The 16,638-nt window shown below is 39.2% G+C and overlaps 2 protein-coding genes across 9 annotated transcripts in view; one reads left to right on the forward strand and one right to left on the reverse strand.

Annotated features, from left to right (window-relative positions):
- tmem98 (transmembrane protein 98) lies at positions 1 to 5,907 on the forward strand. The gene is made up of 7 exons (XM_055052057.1): positions 1 to 124; positions 1,960 to 2,182; positions 3,298 to 3,429; positions 3,507 to 3,540; positions 3,613 to 3,728; positions 3,807 to 3,866; positions 3,951 to 5,907. Exons 2-7 carry the CDS (start codon positions 2,052 to 2,054, stop codon positions 4,150 to 4,152), a joined length of 675 nt encoding a protein of 224 aa, XP_054908032.1. The 5' UTR covers positions 1 to 124; positions 1,960 to 2,051; the 3' UTR covers positions 4,153 to 5,907.
- Positions 5,887 to 16,638, reverse strand: part of svilc (supervillin c) — a 23,417-nt gene continuing 12,665 nt past the window's right edge. For 5 of the 8 annotated variants that reach the window (XM_055052050.1, XM_055052053.1, XM_055052054.1 and 2 more), the window contains 23 exons: positions 16,267 to 16,308; positions 16,111 to 16,173; positions 15,304 to 15,378; positions 15,130 to 15,229; positions 14,982 to 15,050; positions 14,703 to 14,889; positions 13,698 to 13,864; positions 13,515 to 13,622; positions 13,306 to 13,442; positions 12,202 to 12,349; positions 11,946 to 12,091; positions 11,033 to 11,208; positions 9,920 to 10,064; positions 9,091 to 9,394; positions 8,854 to 9,005; positions 8,348 to 8,450; positions 8,068 to 8,275; positions 7,856 to 7,989; positions 7,624 to 7,779; positions 7,055 to 7,198; positions 6,840 to 6,952; positions 6,291 to 6,446; positions 5,887 to 6,120 (listed from right to left, as the gene is read on the reverse strand). In XM_055052050.1, coding sequence (XP_054908025.1) covers positions 6,013 to 6,120; positions 6,291 to 6,446; positions 6,840 to 6,952; positions 7,055 to 7,198; positions 7,624 to 7,779; positions 7,856 to 7,989; positions 8,068 to 8,275; positions 8,348 to 8,450; positions 8,854 to 9,005; positions 9,091 to 9,394; positions 9,920 to 10,064; positions 11,033 to 11,208; positions 11,946 to 12,091; positions 12,202 to 12,349; positions 13,306 to 13,442; positions 13,515 to 13,622; positions 13,698 to 13,864; positions 14,703 to 14,889; positions 14,982 to 15,050; positions 15,130 to 15,229; positions 15,304 to 15,378; positions 16,111 to 16,173; positions 16,267 to 16,308 — 3,141 coding nt within the window. In that variant the 3' untranslated portion in view covers positions 5,887 to 6,012. Of the gene's footprint in view, positions 6,121 to 6,290; positions 6,447 to 6,839; positions 6,953 to 7,054; positions 7,199 to 7,623; positions 7,780 to 7,855; positions 7,990 to 8,067; positions 8,276 to 8,347; positions 8,451 to 8,853; positions 9,006 to 9,090; positions 9,395 to 9,919; positions 10,065 to 11,032; positions 11,209 to 11,945; positions 12,092 to 12,201; positions 12,350 to 13,305; positions 13,443 to 13,514; positions 13,623 to 13,697; positions 13,865 to 14,702; positions 14,890 to 14,981; positions 15,051 to 15,129; positions 15,230 to 15,303; positions 15,379 to 16,110; positions 16,174 to 16,266; positions 16,309 to 16,638 lie in introns of those variants that run through there. The other 3 variants (XM_055052049.1, XM_055052052.1, XM_055052056.1) reach the window with 3 other exon arrangements.

Consider the following 16,638-nt stretch of genomic DNA (forward strand, 5'->3'; position numbering starts at 1 on the left):
GCTGCGTGCGCGTTCACGTCTCAGGTCTGGGGGATGTTGGTGCCGTCTCCGCGCTCCCGCCGCCGGACTGAAAACTATTTTGTCTCTTAAAGAGAATCGACAAAAAAAAAAGCGAAATGTACAGGTAAGTGGCCAAACAATAAATATTTGTCTGTTTCACGTCAATAGCGACTTTTATAAAGTGTTTCAAAAGTTTTTGAAGAGTTAACTTGAGGAAATTGTTCTTGGGAAAACTCAATATGTGGGTGTGTGTCTTTCGGTTCATTGTTTCATGGCTCAGAAAAAGAAGCTTTTCGTATATGCTTTTCAGTAGTTTTCATTTAGATTGTTGTTTATTCTTTAGGAGTTATAATAATTAGATGATACGTTTTAAATTGCACCAGATTCTTTTCGTTTTTTGAGGTTGAATGTTGCAAAGAATGATTTTTTTCCTTTCTACTATCTTTTGTCTGGAGCAGATCCTCTGATCAATGAAAATGTAATTGTTTTTCTGTACCGCTGCAGACAGGGGGAAAGCAAAACAATTTGATGGAAAATTAAGATTTGCTTCTTTTTGATGTCATCGGTTTCAGTTTTTGCCGAGGTATAGGTTATGTTTCATGTTTACATTTATGTTGTTGTTGTTGTTTAGCTGAGTTCCGAGCAGATTTGATCAAACTGTTGGTGAGAAATGAGAAAGTTCTCAGGCTGGATAAAGAAGCCCTTCATGATGCTGCGAGTTTAACACAAATTAATCAGATTAAGTCGTTACAACATTCCATACTGTAATCTCACACAATCATCCAGGCAAAAATGCAGGTTTGCCATGTTATAACATTTGAAGTTTAGCCATGTACCCAGTGCACCTGGAGCAGATTCTGTAACTGCTGTGTAAATGAGACCATGATGATTCATTTTACCTTTACTTTAAATGTGTTTCTAAATGCTCGTGTCATAGTTGGAGCTGTTCATTTACTCAGCACTGACAAAAATCAAAATTCCAACTGGAAGAAGAAAAGTTAACCCCAGGTCATGATGCTGCCATCACCGTGTTTCACTCTGAGGTTTTGTTGATATCCAGATTTTTGAATGCGGACAAATAACACTGCTAATTCTTAAAGAAGTCAGGGTTGTTAGCAAAATTACCTAAAGTTAGCAATCTACTTCTGTTCCAAAATTTTTGCGTTTTCACCTTTCAGACAAATTTGTACGATGGCGCAGTAAGGTCATCATAGAGAGAAAATTTGGAAGAGTACATTTTTGCCAAAAAAAAAAAAAACAACAACTCAGAATTTCAGAAATTTCAGAACTCCAACAGTAAAAAAAAAAATAAAAATAAAAAATTCAGAGAAAAACTCAAATTTTGAGATTTTCAGAAATCTTCTGGAAAAAAATCAGAAATGTTCAGTGTTTCAAGTCAAAAATTATTCAGTCAAATTCTGAAATACATATATATTTTAATTAGACTGAAAAATTTACTTTTGTTTCCAAAGAAAAGAAAAAATAATTATTGTTATTATGGTCTAATTTCTAACAGGACAGAACACTTTTGAAATCTGCCAATAAATACAGTTTGAACAAGAAGAAAAATAACCACTTTTGAAATGAGACGGCAAACAAGTCAGGGTTTTGTTTTGGTCTGATATTGCAGGTTTAATTAAGGTGTTATTAAAGCTGAGAGTGAGAGTTGTTTACCCAAAGTGTATTTAAAGCTCTTGACTTTATGAGCCATTAATTATTTTCATGTTGATTATTTTGTTTTTGTTCCAATTAAACTATTTTAAAAAAGCAAGTGCTCTTCAAGTGCTTCATGTGCGTCATATTTAAAGCCAGACTAAAGGCTGTTGATTATCTCATCCTCTCCATGGGTTCAGTTATATTTCATCTTAGCAGCTCTGACATTTCTGCTAGAAATATTCTGAAGTAGGGTGGAAATGTCGCCAATCAGGCTGAAGTTAACAAGTATCCTCTCCTCCACAGATGAGCATCTATCTGTAAGTCAAGCTCGGACAATCAGCCAAACCTTGATTGGACTCCTTTCTTCTTGACGAGTCGGACGCTTAGGGTTGGCCATGGAGACGGTGGTGATCGTGGCCATAGGGGTGTTGGCCACCATCTTCCTGGCCTCCTTTGTTGCTCTGGTGGTGGTGTGCCGACATCGTTACTGCCACCCTCATGACCTGCTGCACCACTTCGACTCCAAGTCAGTCAATCTGCACAAAGCCTCTACAGAATATGAAACATTAATATGAATATATCAACTTTTAGCACGGCTTGGGCCTGAAAAGCAAAAGGGTTGTTAGTGTTGGCTCATAAAAAGAAGCTTTTGCATTGGGTTTGGAAAAATTGAAGAGACCACTGCACTGAACCCCGTTGAAAACCTCAACGGGGTTCAACGTTTTCCCTCCAAATATTAATTTCTGAACTCTTCCTGGGTTAAAACATTAGCGTTGTTGTTTCTAAATGAATCTAATCTTTTTTATTTGCGTTATTTGAGCTCTGAAAGCACAACATCTTTTTCATTAATTTGACCTTTTCTCATTTTCTGCAAATAAATAAAGTGTTTTTGCTTGGAATACCAGAGACATGTTGTCAGTAGGTCACAGAATAAAAGAACAATTTATTTAAACATATACCTGTAAAAAGTAAAATCAGAAAAATTGATCATTTTAAGTGGTCTCTTAATTTTTTGCAGAGCTGTATATTAAGTTAATGAAAAGTAAACTGTGTGTTTGTGGGTTTTCCTTATTTTGTTCAAACCAAGGAGAGAATTTGGACACACTGACGAACACATCAACATGATAAATAGAAAAACTAAAAGTTGTGTGCATCTTTTCCTAAAAAAAAAAAAAAAAGAAGAAAAAGACCAAAGAAGCCATCCAGCAGCCCAGCTGTGGAGGACACTTCAGCAAAAATATTAAATATTGCATATTTTCTTAAAATCAAAAGAGAAAATTGTGATGGAAAATTGGATTGTTTGGTAATAAAGTCAGCCACAGGAATAAAATCAGATGGTATCAGACAATATTTATGTTAAAAGAATATAATACATATTGAATCGTGTGTAAAAAAAAAACATTCTAAAAGTTGATATTTCTTCACATATTTTGTAGCATTATCTGTGGTTTTGCACAAGGGGTCACAAAGGTCATGGCATGAACGAAGTTGGGAACCCCTAATGTAGTGGACATGAACTGGTTTCACTTTGGTTGCAAACACATCTTTAGCCATTCTCACCTTAAATACCAGCAGTACATTTTCATTAAATTCTTCTTAAATACATTTTCACCAAATTCTTCTTTCCCTGTTGTCGGACAGACCCACAGTGGATCTGATCGGGGCCATGGAAACGCAGAGCGAGCCTTCGGAGCTGGAGCTGGACGACGTGGTTATCACCAACCCTCACATCGAAGCCATCCTGGAGAATGAGGACTGGATAGAGGACGCATCGTATGTCGAACCACAATAAAGTTCAGACATCGTCTCTGTTGTTTTTAGTTGCTAAATTTTTAATTTGTGTTTAACAGCGGCCTGGTGTCACACTGCATCTCTATTCTGAAGGTAAAGTTACTCCTTTTTTTTTGTTACAGTATAATATTATTGATTTAACCAATATATCTATTCCTCACACAGATCTGCCATACTTTGACTGAAAAACTGGTGGCCATGACAATGGGATCAGGGGCAAAGGTCAAAGCACCCGCCAGTTTGAGTGACATCATCACAGTGGCCAAACGAATCAGTCCAAGGTAACCTGTCTCACTAGAACTTGATGTTATTACAGCTCTGACACCAGCTGACTCGTGTTCTCGTTTTGTGTCCTGAAGGGTGGACGATGTGGTCAGGTCTATGTATCCTCCTCTGGATCCAATCCTCCTGGATGCCAGGTAGTCACACCCGAGTTTGATTGCTGAAAGAGAAGAGTTTGAGCTGCTTGTTTTTTCAAATTTATGCATCTTGTTCCTCCTCAGAGCCACTGCTCTGCTGCTTTCAGTCAGCCACCTGGTGCTGGTCACCCGCAACGCCTGTCACATGTCCGGCAGCCTGGACTGGATCGACCAGTCGCTTCACGCGGCGGAGGATCACATGGTGGTTCTGCGTGAAGCGGCGCTGGCGTCTGAACCAGAGCGAATCCTGCCTGGAGCTGATGCTCAGAGAGAACAGGCCATTTGAGGAAAAAACCTGGAGCAGCATAAAATCTACCGTTAAAAATACAAACCGTGAAAAAACAGTTGCATTCCAACACTGACCTGGTGATACGTACTAAAATAGACATTTCAGTTTCACATCCATGGCTCTCCAGTGAACAGAATGTTTTTAGAAACATTTTCTGAAACCCACCATCCAGTAGTGGGTCTAAATCCAGTCTAACCAGCACTGCAGTCACAAGGAGGCTTAGTCAGCTAATCCATCCGGACGAAAATAACATCCATTAGCCAGTGAACCTGAAGGCGCTCCAATTCAGTGTAAAAAAAGTTAGAGAACCTTGGCTTGATCAGTATGTGTGGGGTCAAGTTAACTTTGGGATTTGGTGAGAAAAAAAAGGAATGCATTCTTCGAATACTCTGATATAAATGGAGTAAGTAAAATACAGTTCTTTCTCTGGAATTTTTTATTAGTTTTTCCCCTTCACTTGTGACACACTTGACATGTTGCAGCTCTTTTCAATGGAGGACCAATTCAGCTCAATATTGGAAATCCTGCCAGCGTAACAAAAAAGCTCAACCTCTAAGGTCCTGCGTTGGATACACACCATAGTTTCTGCATGTGAAAGTTTGTATTTTCAAGCATATTTCACTTCCAGTTTCATTTATGACAAATTGCTGCCATCTTGGTCTTGATGCCAAAACCAATCCGATGTGTTTTGAGCTGTATTGGATGCACAGCTCCCAAAAAAGTTACACTTTCATCTCATCAGTCAACAGATTTTTCCTAAAGTCTTATCAAGCCTGTAAAAGACAAAAACCTTTGAAAAATTTGAAGGAAAATTGGAGAGAAGGCTTTGTATCATTTTTCATCAGGGGAGGAGTGATTTTGGTTGATGGAGTGATTTTGGTTGGCCGGTCACTCCTGGGAAGGTTCACCTTTGTTTTGTGTTTTCTCCATTTGCATTTTCCTGAAGCCCCAAAAGCCTTAGAAACGTCTTTGTAATCTAGACTGAATACCTTTTCCCCCCATCTGTTCCTGAGTTTATTTCAATTTAAACATGATGTGCAGCTTTCTGAAAGCTACTCAAATGAATGAAACCATCATTTGAAAACTTGCTTTTTCTATTTACTTGTTAACTGGTATTAAGATACAAAAGATTTTAAGGGCATGTTTTTACAGCGATGTGTTGGTGTGCCATTTTTTGTTGATTGAAACAGAATTAGCTTTTGTCTCTTTGGGCCGGCGGGATGTTATTGGAGCATGTCTACCTGCTCCTTCATGCATAGATAATAGTGAATCCCCAAGGAGCTGTAATAAGGCATTACCCACGGACTATGTGAACACACTGGCCTCGGTTACAGTCCATGTCGCTTTGTACGCAAAGTCCTGGCATGAAAATAACAGTTGAATGACAATCAGAAATTGTGGGAATAGAGGAGGTGTTTTCTGCTAGATTTATAAAAGAAAAGCGAGAACTCAAAACACACAGATGTTTTTTTGTAATGAAAGAAGACTTAGAAATTTCTTATTTTCTTTTTTTGTTTCCATGTTTATAAGCATTGACATGCACTGATTCATTTTAAAATATATGCTTTGTTTTTCCCATTTTCATTTGATGTTTCTTGCTTATTGCCATTGATTTTTATTTTTCATTAACTTGCACAGAAACAAAATGTCCTATAGGAACCATGTGGTTACTTTACAAAAATCGTTTTCCAGTTAAAAGTTCACACACTCATTATTTTGACATAAATAAAGTGATTTGTCTTCCTCTGTTTATTACGCTCGGAACAGTCTTTGGTGCGATAAAAATGGCGCTATCCCAGCTTCACCTTCCGTTCTTATTAAAGGCAGAAATCCCAGGTGCAGAACCGCTGCTTGCCTTTAACTCGATCCGGATGTCTGATAAAACAACCCTTTGCTTTTCTTCAGATCTGTTTGCTTCCAGCTGGGAAGAGAGGCATATTCATCCCGCTTCATTTCCAAAATAGCCTGAAATAGAAGCAATGTAGAAGTTAGTTTACAAAATCAACAACAAATATTAATAAAGTTCTGCCTTTATCTCTGAATTATGACTCTCCTATGAGAAAATAGGCATTTATTTCAGGTGAACACTGCACTCTGCTGCTTGAAAGATGCCACTGCAGTAGCTTTCAGGTTACCTGGAAGTCCTGATCAGACAGGTAGACCTCCAGGTGCTGCGGGTCCACGCCTGCAGGTAAGGGGCTCCGCAGCAGCTCTTCCACAGGGTACTGGGTCTTCATGAGCTGGGCCAGGGCGTCCTGCACCAAGGTCAGCTTCACTTCCCCAGAGTCCCTCTAATTCACATCAACATAAAACAGTGACACTAAGCAATAGCAAAATGGAGTCTGTACCAGAGCAATTATTAAACGAAAAAAAGAAAATGCTTAATTTAAAGTTTAAAAAATGATACTAGTTCTAAAGTTTTGTTTTAGAATTGGAAATATTTCAAAAAGAAGTTGACGACTGATTCCTTTACATAAGAACGAAAAAGGAGAATTTCGTCTGAGATTTTGTTCACAGCAGTTATTGGTGAGGAGCTTCCCTCCAGAAAGCTGCAGAATTTGTTTCCCTAAACATGTAAAACAGTTGAGTCACTTCTCCCAGGGGTCATAGCGTGTAGAAGCTCAAATAAATATGCAACACAACATCTAGCCTATTTTCTGGAAGGAAACACTAATCATGCATACCTGTGTGAGAGGTCCATGGTTCCTCTCCCAGCGGGGGAAGACATTAGTGAAGGTGAGAGGCTCTGATCCCTCAAAGATGAGGTAAGCCTGTGGGGGCCTTCTTGGGTTTATCTCTGGTTCAGAGTGGATGCATGAGAGGATATCAAACACAGAAAAAACATTACACAAATGCCTTCATTTCTAAGGCAATTAGCCATGAAAGTAATTCCCCTGACCTTTGCAGTACTGCAGAGCCGTCTGCATGGCACACTTTCTCTCACTGTGCCAGAGGCTCCAGGCTGCAGCAGAGCTCTCTGTTTGCTCAGGCTGGCCTCTCTGCCACAGGTAGACCTCTAACCGGTTGTCAAGCAGGAATAAGGCTGATGACAGAAAGCAGAGAAAATTAAAGGATAACATGGAGTAAAATTCAGTTATGTCTGACTTCAGGGATTATTCGCGCCTGACACATTTGGTCCGCTTAAATGGATCAGTCTGTTTCCTTGGTTGATCCAGACTTTTTGTGCAGGTGTGAATACACTCATAAAAAATGCCTTTTTGAGGTGGTCTGGCTCCGCTACCAAACTAACTTTGGTACCGTTCACTTCAGCTGTAAATACAGACCGGCCTCAATGCAAAACAACTACAGGAAATAAACGTCTAACTGGACTTCATGAGCCACCATTGCCAGGCCTTATAGTAAAAAGGAGCCCTTCACGGGCGTACAAAAATGTAGAGTTTGAGTTATTTCTATATATTTTAAATTATTTACAGCTTAATGTGCTTAAAATTTTTCCATATTTTTCACCTGGTTGAGGAACCGAGTACAGGCTTTCCTGGACAAAGGGCATCGCCATCACGACCCCTGGCAGCCGAATCGGACTCCGAAGCTCCTCTGCTTCAAATGTACCAGAAGAGGCACTCAGATGGAAAAGGCGGGGAGTAAAGTTGTACTTGCCAGGATCTGCAAGAAGAGAACAGAAATGTTGTCTCTTACTGTAGTTTCAATGATAAAACCTAAAATGTGTGTCATGTTGCACCTTGCAGCATGCAGTCATAAGCCTTTCTGTCCATCTGGCCCAAAGCGGTCCAGAAGTCTGAGGGTTCTGAACCCTCCTCTACAAAATGCACCGTCACAGGGTTGCTGCTGCAGAGGCCCAGTTCTGTCGGACTCCTGAAAAACACCAAACTCAAAAACAGAAAGCTGGAAACAAATACAGCACTCAGACAGAAAACTAGATTCATGCTTTACATTTCAGTGAGATGCTCCACTGCCCTCTTACTAACTTCTCGGGTGCTGCTGTGGGCTTTACAGCCGGTCCAGAGATACAGCACCCCCTGCTGGCTGTTCAGCAGGACGACTGAGCCCCTCGACCTCAGGCTGGAACAGCAGCAATCCCCCTCTAGCAGCAAAGCCTCCTCTGGGAGCTCCCCTCGCACGCAAAACAGACGCCAGTCTGCTGTGAGAAAAACAAATGTTATTACAGTCAAATACGAAACCCGGGAAAAAGTAGAAGCAGATTTTACTCCACCTGTAGTGGAGGTGGGTTCTTCTCGCTTTCCTTTGTGAATAACCAGACCTCCCTGGAAAAGCTGCAGGAAGCAGGGGGGTTCCTTACCCTGAGGAACAACCAGCTACAGAAACAACCCACAGACTATAAGACCCAATGCTTTATTAAACAGTACAAAACATAATTTCACACATTTATGGCTGAAAATGAGCAGAATCAATGGTGTGAAGATTTTTGAGTAAATATTTTGTATGTTAATTAAGAAGACTGCAAACACTGACACTATTTTGAAAAGCTACCTATTCGTACATATTTACAACACCATACACATTCTTCCTTAGCAGTTCTAGAACTGCTATAAAACTTCTATAAAATTCCCTAAACATTAATTGGCGTGTAATATTTTGACTGTACTGGGTCTAGGATCTTTAAATGTATCCAAGAGTTTACCCTGGTTTCTACTTTTGAGTGACAGAACTAGATTTCTACAGCTTCTTTGACATTTAAAGTGAAGAAGTCATCCATACTTGTGAGTCTTCATGGCTGTTCATCCCAATGGATAGAAAAGCTGCCGTGTCCTGTCCGCTGACACTGGAATGGCGTCCTCGCCACAGGAAGAACGCTGTGTTCTCCTTTGGTTTGGAAGCATTCCCACCATCATCCTGGCTGTTCCTGTTATCTACAATGAACAAAAAGAAACATTAAGGTGAAAAAAAATCAAGTTTGTTTGTTATCATAACTTTCCATCATCAGTAACCACTGACCAAACCCAGTGATGCTGTATGTCCAGCGGATCACGTAGGAATCTCCTTCGTGAAGCTGCCCTGTGCTCTCCACTTGAATTTCACTGTCGTCAAACTCCTGGACGTGCCAGGTGTCCACGGAAACGGTCCTCAGCTCCATCTGATGGCCTTCCTCCGGGGTGATGACACCCTGGCCTCGATGAACATCAACCCCGGAGAGAACAGTCCGGACTGAAGCGTCTCCTTCCAGCAGGCCACCAGATGCCAGAGCTTTAATGTCGCAGGGAGTCAGGACGTCTATTGATGGTGGTTCAACGGGGAGGGACTGAAAAATTAATATTATAAATCATGGATATGTAATATTGTTTCATTTTAAGTGGGTAGTGTTATGTGTATTACAGGCTAGTTTATAGCCTCTGTATACCACAATGAAGAACATTGTTAACTTCAGTTGTTATAAAAATGCTGTATGTATCAAATATGGCTTAAAAGAAATTTGACTTTGTATTTTAAAACCTTCTCTCTTTAAGAAACACCTGCTCTCTGTGAAAATCCACCTTCAGAAAATTATCACAGCACCGCTCCTTTATGAACCCTTTAACAACATTTTTACCACTGTAACACTGAGAAGTAGCTCCAACAACAAGCTCAGCAGTTCAACCAGGTGTTTGCTAATTGTTGCTGGATAGTCTGAAGGAGCTGAATGGGGATGTAAAGCTCAAAAAAAGTACATTTTACATTATACTGCATTACATTATATTACAAAAAAAAAACACTATTTTAGCTGTATTGGTTTTGCTCGAGAGGACAAATGAGATCAGAGTGTAAACCACTGAACCGTGAGATTAACCTGCATTGCATTCCCCTCTGAAGCGACCTCCACCGTGTCGTCGCTTCCACACATCGGGCTCAGGAACTTCTCCCTGAACAGCGCCGTCTGGTTGTCCTCGCTAACCACGGCGAGCAGGGCCCAGTTGGGACGACCCTCTCCCCTCCTGAGCACAAAGCCGCATCATCATAAGACCACCATGAATACTAATGCAGTTGTTACAGAAGCTAAATCTGAAGCTGAGTCCAACACGCTTGACGTACAGAAAATCCATTCCCAAAATATATAACACAGCTCCCAGCAAGGCTGGAGAAACTGAAGTCAGCAGTTTGAAAACAAAGTTGGAGCCAGTATGTTTTTTCTCCTAGTTTTTTTATATTAAAACTGCATGATTGTTTTCATGCACGAATTGTTCCCCAATAGGACTGAATTTAAATCAGAATTAAAGGGTGGGTGTGTAACCAAATTATTATTACTCCTCATATTTTTATGAACATATTTCTTTGTTTTTAAGATCGAATCATATTTTACCTGCCACGTTTCATTCACAATATAAAATACATACACAAGTGCTTCATTTTTTATAGTCTGACTGCACTGAACCCCATTGAAAACATCATGGCTTTTCCACCAAATATTGATTTCTGAACTCTTCCTGAATCAAAACATGAGTGCTGTTGTTTCTAAATAAAATTAACTTCTTTTCTTTGCATTATTTGTGGTCTGAAAGCACTGCATCTTTTTGTTATTTTGACCAGTTCTCGTTTTCTGCAAATATACAAAAGAATTTTGCTTGGAATTTCAGAGACATGTTCTCAGTAGTTCATATATTGAAAGAACAATGTTCATTTTATTCAGACATTTACCTATAAAGACTAAAATCAGAGAAACTGATCTTTTTCATCAACACTAAGGAATTACTGAATTAAAACAAGCTTCAGTTTCTTGATGAGAAGTTACTTGTCAGTTAGTTTTTTCTTATTTCAAGTGTAATGACATATTTGCAACAGAAAAAAATACATATACATGAATTTGCTGTCTGCCTCTCAGTATCATTGAACAGATTATTGCATCTTGCAGTTTGAAGGACTGCATGTCTGCCAGAGGTTCAAAATATGTCATGTTTGGACGTACGGCTGAACGCTGGGGTTACACTGTGTGGGATCCAGTGGGTTGACTCGACAGTTGCTGTAGTCGTACTCTCCAACCCACACCTGGTGAGTCAGCTGGAGAGCAACATTCTTCCTGCTGGGTGAAACATCGCGTCCATGCCACAGATACACCTCGCTGCCAAAATCGAACACCAGGACCTGGAAGCATCAGAGCACCGTGTCACGACCGGACGTGGGCAGAGTAGACAAAAATTGTCTACTACCCATATTACATATTGCCCATACGTAATATTTGTACTCTTGTAAAAGACAAAGTAGATTTTTTAAAAAGTAGCAAAAAAGTATTAGGTAAAAAAGGCTACTCTATTGCTGAGTAGCCGATCATAAAATCTGGTTTAATATTTTTAAATCATATGAAACAGACAAAACATGAAGCTATGTGCAAATTCTGATATTTTAAAGATTAAAATAAATTTCAAAAACACTAGAAATATGTAGAAGAAACACTTTTACACAAAAAATTTTACCATCTAAAAAAATTATACTTATGGTAGGTAATGTGTATGTTAGGAGAGGGGTTTGTACTTCCAGTGACAATAAATATTGTTCACTGTATCTCAAAATGACCCAATAGGCTCAGCAGATAGATAGAAAATAACTCAATAATCAAACTGGTGTAATAACAAGTAGTCTCACTTTGACATAAACTTTATGTTTGTGACTGTTTCACATATTTTTGATTAAAATATGTTTGTTCTTTCTGTATTTAATAGCGTATCCAGTCGCAACAGTTCATAATAATATGACTCAAGTAAAACGGTAACATACAGTGCAGTAAAAAATACTACTAAAAGTTTTTTTTTCTCCCCCAAGAAGTAACTCAAGTAAATGCAAATGAACGTATCTAGAAAATGGATGTTTACTGAGGCGCTGACCTCAGAGGAGTCCAGCAGGGCGGTGCTGGGGATGGAGGCCCAGGCCTGTTCATGAGGCACCAATCTGTCCTCCATAAGGCTGTACACACAGTTGGACTCAATTATGCCTTGTTCAAACAGCTCATCCTCATCTGGAGCACCAGCACCTATGAGAGGACACAAGCAAATACCTGCATAATACAACCAAACGAGCATATATGTAGCTTTTGTTTTTCTACATGACTGCTGAAAATTGCATGTAAGTTTCTAATCTAACCTCTGTAATGTTTTCTTCCTCCAAGAAGACTCCAGAAGTCTGCAGCTTCTGGGCCGTCAGAGTTCAGCCCTTCCTCCAGGTGGACAACCTGGGAGGCGCGACAGCCGAACTCCCTTCGGCTCTGGATGAAGGCGGCCAGTTCAAGAGCCTGAAAACAAAAACAGTTCACAGTTATGTCAACAAATAGAGAAGGTCTTGCAAAAATAAGAAGAAAACACTAACTGGACTTCCTGACAGTCCTACATCACAGATGACAAACTGAATGCATCAAACGCCATAAACAGTTTGAAGGAACAAACATACCAGTAGGTAATAGCAGATAGTCTCAGAATTTTGATGGGTTATATTTCTGTTTAATGTCCCTATAAAAATTAGAGGCCAATTTAAAGTATGATAGTTTAACCCAGTAGTTTTCACAGTGGAGGCTGCCAGGGGGCGCTGTGGGGGTCTCAGACAGTTGGAGGGAAGATGAGAAAGAAAACAAAAAATCCCCAAAACCTTTAAATCGTAACTGTTTCATCATGATTGTTGTTTTCTGTTATGGAATCACATTTTTAAATAAAATATTACCTAAAATAATTGACTTAAATGTTATTTCTGAAGGTCAAACTGCCATAAAAGACATTAAAAGGTGCAAATAAACAAATAAGTTGATTATTTTTAAAAAAATGTTGCCTAAAACGCATTTAGTAAAAGTAGTAAAAGATGCTTCTGCATCTTTTTCACATGTTCTCACATCAACATGTGAAAACCTCTGCCCTTTCTGCTGGGATAACATCAGTAAAATATAAAACTGATCTGTTGATTTGTCATCGACCACTAATTGATTAATAATTGGTCGCAAAAGGTGCTTGATAGAAGATTTTATTTTATTTTTTCACAGACTTTAGACTGAATGAATCAAAAGCTATGGTACTTGTAAAATGTATATATTTTTTACAGTTTTAGTTTATTTACTGCTCTGATTATGTTGTTCTCTCAGCAAATGGATCAGTTTAGAGTCCACTTAATGATGAATCAATTATTAAATTAGTTGATTCAATAATCCACTCATCACAATTAATCTGATGAATTGTTTCAGCCCCAAGTTTGTCCTTTGGGTACCTTGGCTCTCTCCTCCTTGTTGGCAAACTCTCCGCTCCACAGGATGCAATGATCGGGATCCACGAGCAGGAAGCAGTCTCCGCTGTTCAGAGATCGGACCGACGGTTCGACCACACGTACCTGGACCTGCCGCCTCCCTGCCAAAGTCGAGCAAGGACTATTAAATAGACGGCAAGATAAGCAAACAAATCACTAAAATATTTACTTACCTTTGATGTGAATAAGCATCAGGTTTCTGAACGGAGGAAAAGATTTGATTATCTCCTTCTCTGAGGATGTGACAGGATGTGAATCTGGTGAGGAAGAGTTTTTACAATCTGCGGACAGACAGGATTAAATGACATGAAGCAGCTGAGTGAAATAAATGACAATACAAAAGAAAATTATCTCACTTTTTTCAGTTTGGCCCCTCTCCTCTGCAGCATTGTTGTCCCTTTCCCCCATGTAGTCCTGCCTGATGTCCTCTCTGGCCGCCAGAGCCCTCAGAGGGTTTCTGGAGCCCTGAGTCCGACGGGACGGACGGACTGCCCGTCTGTGCTCTGCGACCGCTGAGCTGAGTCTGCACACAAATACATAATGATCAAACACAACCAACAATAGAGCCTCTGAGTTTTCAACCAAATAACCAATGCTCGTTTTGGTTGTTCAACTATGTTGAGATGTCTGAACAAATCTAGAGGTAACCAGCAGATGTCGCTCTCACAGCAAAAACAGATGAGCAAACTCTTCAACACTGACTACATTAAAGGGAAATTGTTAATATAATTTTATTAACTTTACTCCTTTGTGTTTCATGTTTGTATCCAATTCTTCACTTTTCAGAGGGAAATGTGTTCAGCAGCAAATGCTGCTAAACACAAGACATAGAAGCTGGTTTTAAGTAAGTTATTTTTTAATACAGATAAAAATAATTTAAAAACTACTGACAGATCATTTCACTTATAACTTGACATTTTCCCCATGAGACAAGTGAAATAATGTCCCAGTGAAATTTTTATCAATATTAAGGACTAAAATAAACTTATGTATCTTGCTGGAAAGTTTCTTCTAAGTTAGTTAAGACATTTAGAAACTAGATGACAAATGCTGAAGAAGTTTTTCTTTGCTGACTAATTTTGAAGTAAATTAGAGGTTTGATACAGAAATCTAAAACAAAGTAGGGATCTTACTGCCACAAATTGGCAAGATTTTCTTTTTATATCACCTTTAACATGATTTCAAAGGTATTTAATGTGAATAAATTACATTAAAGTGCACGAAAAGTATTCAATTACTTGTCAGTATATTCAAAATATGTCCAAACTTCTTTATACGTTTCAGAATTTAAAATAAAATGAAGCAGGTAAAAATAAATCCCCCCTTTTTCTACTTAAGCCATAATGTTGAGTAATACTCACATGGGCATGCTGCTTTGGCAGAGGATAGCGAGGTCCTGATCCGTCTCTGCAGCAGCAACATCGCCGCATGGTGTGAGGCCGCCAGCTGGAGGAGGAGGCGGCGGGCTGCCACAGAAACTTCGGTCTGATATCTTCAAACTATCAGCAGGTGTCTCTTCATGAGGCAGGTCGATGTGCAGGACAGTCTCTGGAGAAGCAGCAGACAAAGAGAGACAAGTGAAGGACAGAATTTAGCATCTAATAAAAACTTTGAGTTTGAAGAGATGATGCAGCTCTGACCTGCTGAAGCATCGCTGGACTCCATGTTCTTATTGGAAATATCACAACTGTCTGTTTCAGCAGGAGATCCTGGATGCAAAGTTTTCAAACACAGGAATGTTAAATGAAGGAGACAAACCCAGATCAAATCCAGATGAATAAAACTCACTTCTCTCGATGTTCATCTCAGTTTCCTGCTTGTTGCTTTGCTGCCCTGTTTTCCTCTCTTCAGCTTCTTCCATCTGAAGCTCAGGCTCGGCTTCTTTACTCTGTGTAGAAACACAAACAAATAGATCACCTTCTCAGAAATACAGATAATAGAAAAAGTGACAGCATATATCACCTTCTGTCTCCATTGCGGTTGGATCGGGCTCTTTGTGGGAGAGGAGACTTCCTGGGCCTCAAAGCACATGTCAGTCTGAGGATGAAGAGAAAAGAAAACACAATGAACAGATGATTACATGGACATTCAGAGACATTCATGATCAATCGTCTTAAAGTTACTCAATGAACATTTAAAGTAAAAGAAGGATGTAGTATATATAGAGAGGGAAGCTTTCGGTTTCAATGTTGCAACAGCAGTAAGTCTGTATACAAAAGTATATTTGCAGTCCTGCCGTAGGATTACAAACAAGCTGCAAAGCTGAAATGATGAGGATGAAATAAGATCTTAAACAAATCCCTTGAAGAGGCACAACTCTGGATGAATAAATAGCACCTTAGGTGACAAAGAGGCAAACTCATGCAATAAAAGCGAGCAAACCACTAATTCTCAAATTTCACACAAAGAAACATCTTCTCCTAAAACCAGGGAGTGTTTTAAAGAGGTGGGAAAAATTATTGTTCTTTTTCTCTCTCTTCCTTTTAATTTTTCTTCTGTATAAAATTTAATTTGAAGTTCTTCTCTCTTTTTTTGATTATCTATTGTTTCTTATTGAGTCAAAGAAATCTGAAAAGCACGAAAAAGTTGCTTGTTTTGTTGGACATGCTGCAGAAGGACCACGCAAAATGTGCAAAACATGGAGTAAAATGGTTATTAGAGGGAGTGACTTTCTTTGAATGTGCTTTCAAAAACTTATGACTGCATGCTGAACACTCGAAATCATGACAAGCAGCAGGTCAAGTCCCATACAGCAGGTCACACAGTTACCTGATTAAAACACATGATATATTGGGGTGTATTGAGAGCAAAGACAGATGCAAAGACAGGTTCCTGGGAGAGAAGAAACAGTAAAAGGCTAAAGGCTAAAGTTCAAACTATATTGCATAACGATACAGAACTTTGATTCATTTTGGAAAGCTTTACCCAGCACTGAGGTGTCTCAAGAACAAGAATTTCTGATTCCTCCTACAAAAGAGAAACAAAGGAGAGGAAAATTATGTAAAAAATGATTATAAAAATAAAAGATGGATGAAATCAAACACAATAAATAGAAGACATACATGAAACATGGGTGTGTTGCTGCAGAGAAGATCTATAAGTCATAAAGGGTGTAAAATTTAACTACCAAATAATTAAATGTTTGTTTGCATTCCACATTCCCACCAACTGTTATAAACCACATAACTGGTCTGAATATGTTTCCCAGTAACATGAGTCTGATCTCAAAACATTAAGCACATACCAAATGCAGAGTGCTTGTGCTGAGAGATGCTATATCGTGTTTCAGTGACACGG

Source organism: Poeciliopsis prolifica, unplaced genomic scaffold (genome assembly GCF_027474105.1).
Source record: "Poeciliopsis prolifica strain line A6 unplaced genomic scaffold, Auburn_PproV2 SCAFFOLD034, whole genome shotgun sequence".
NCBI classification, from domain to species: domain Eukaryota; kingdom Metazoa; phylum Chordata; class Actinopteri; order Cyprinodontiformes; family Poeciliidae; genus Poeciliopsis; species Poeciliopsis prolifica.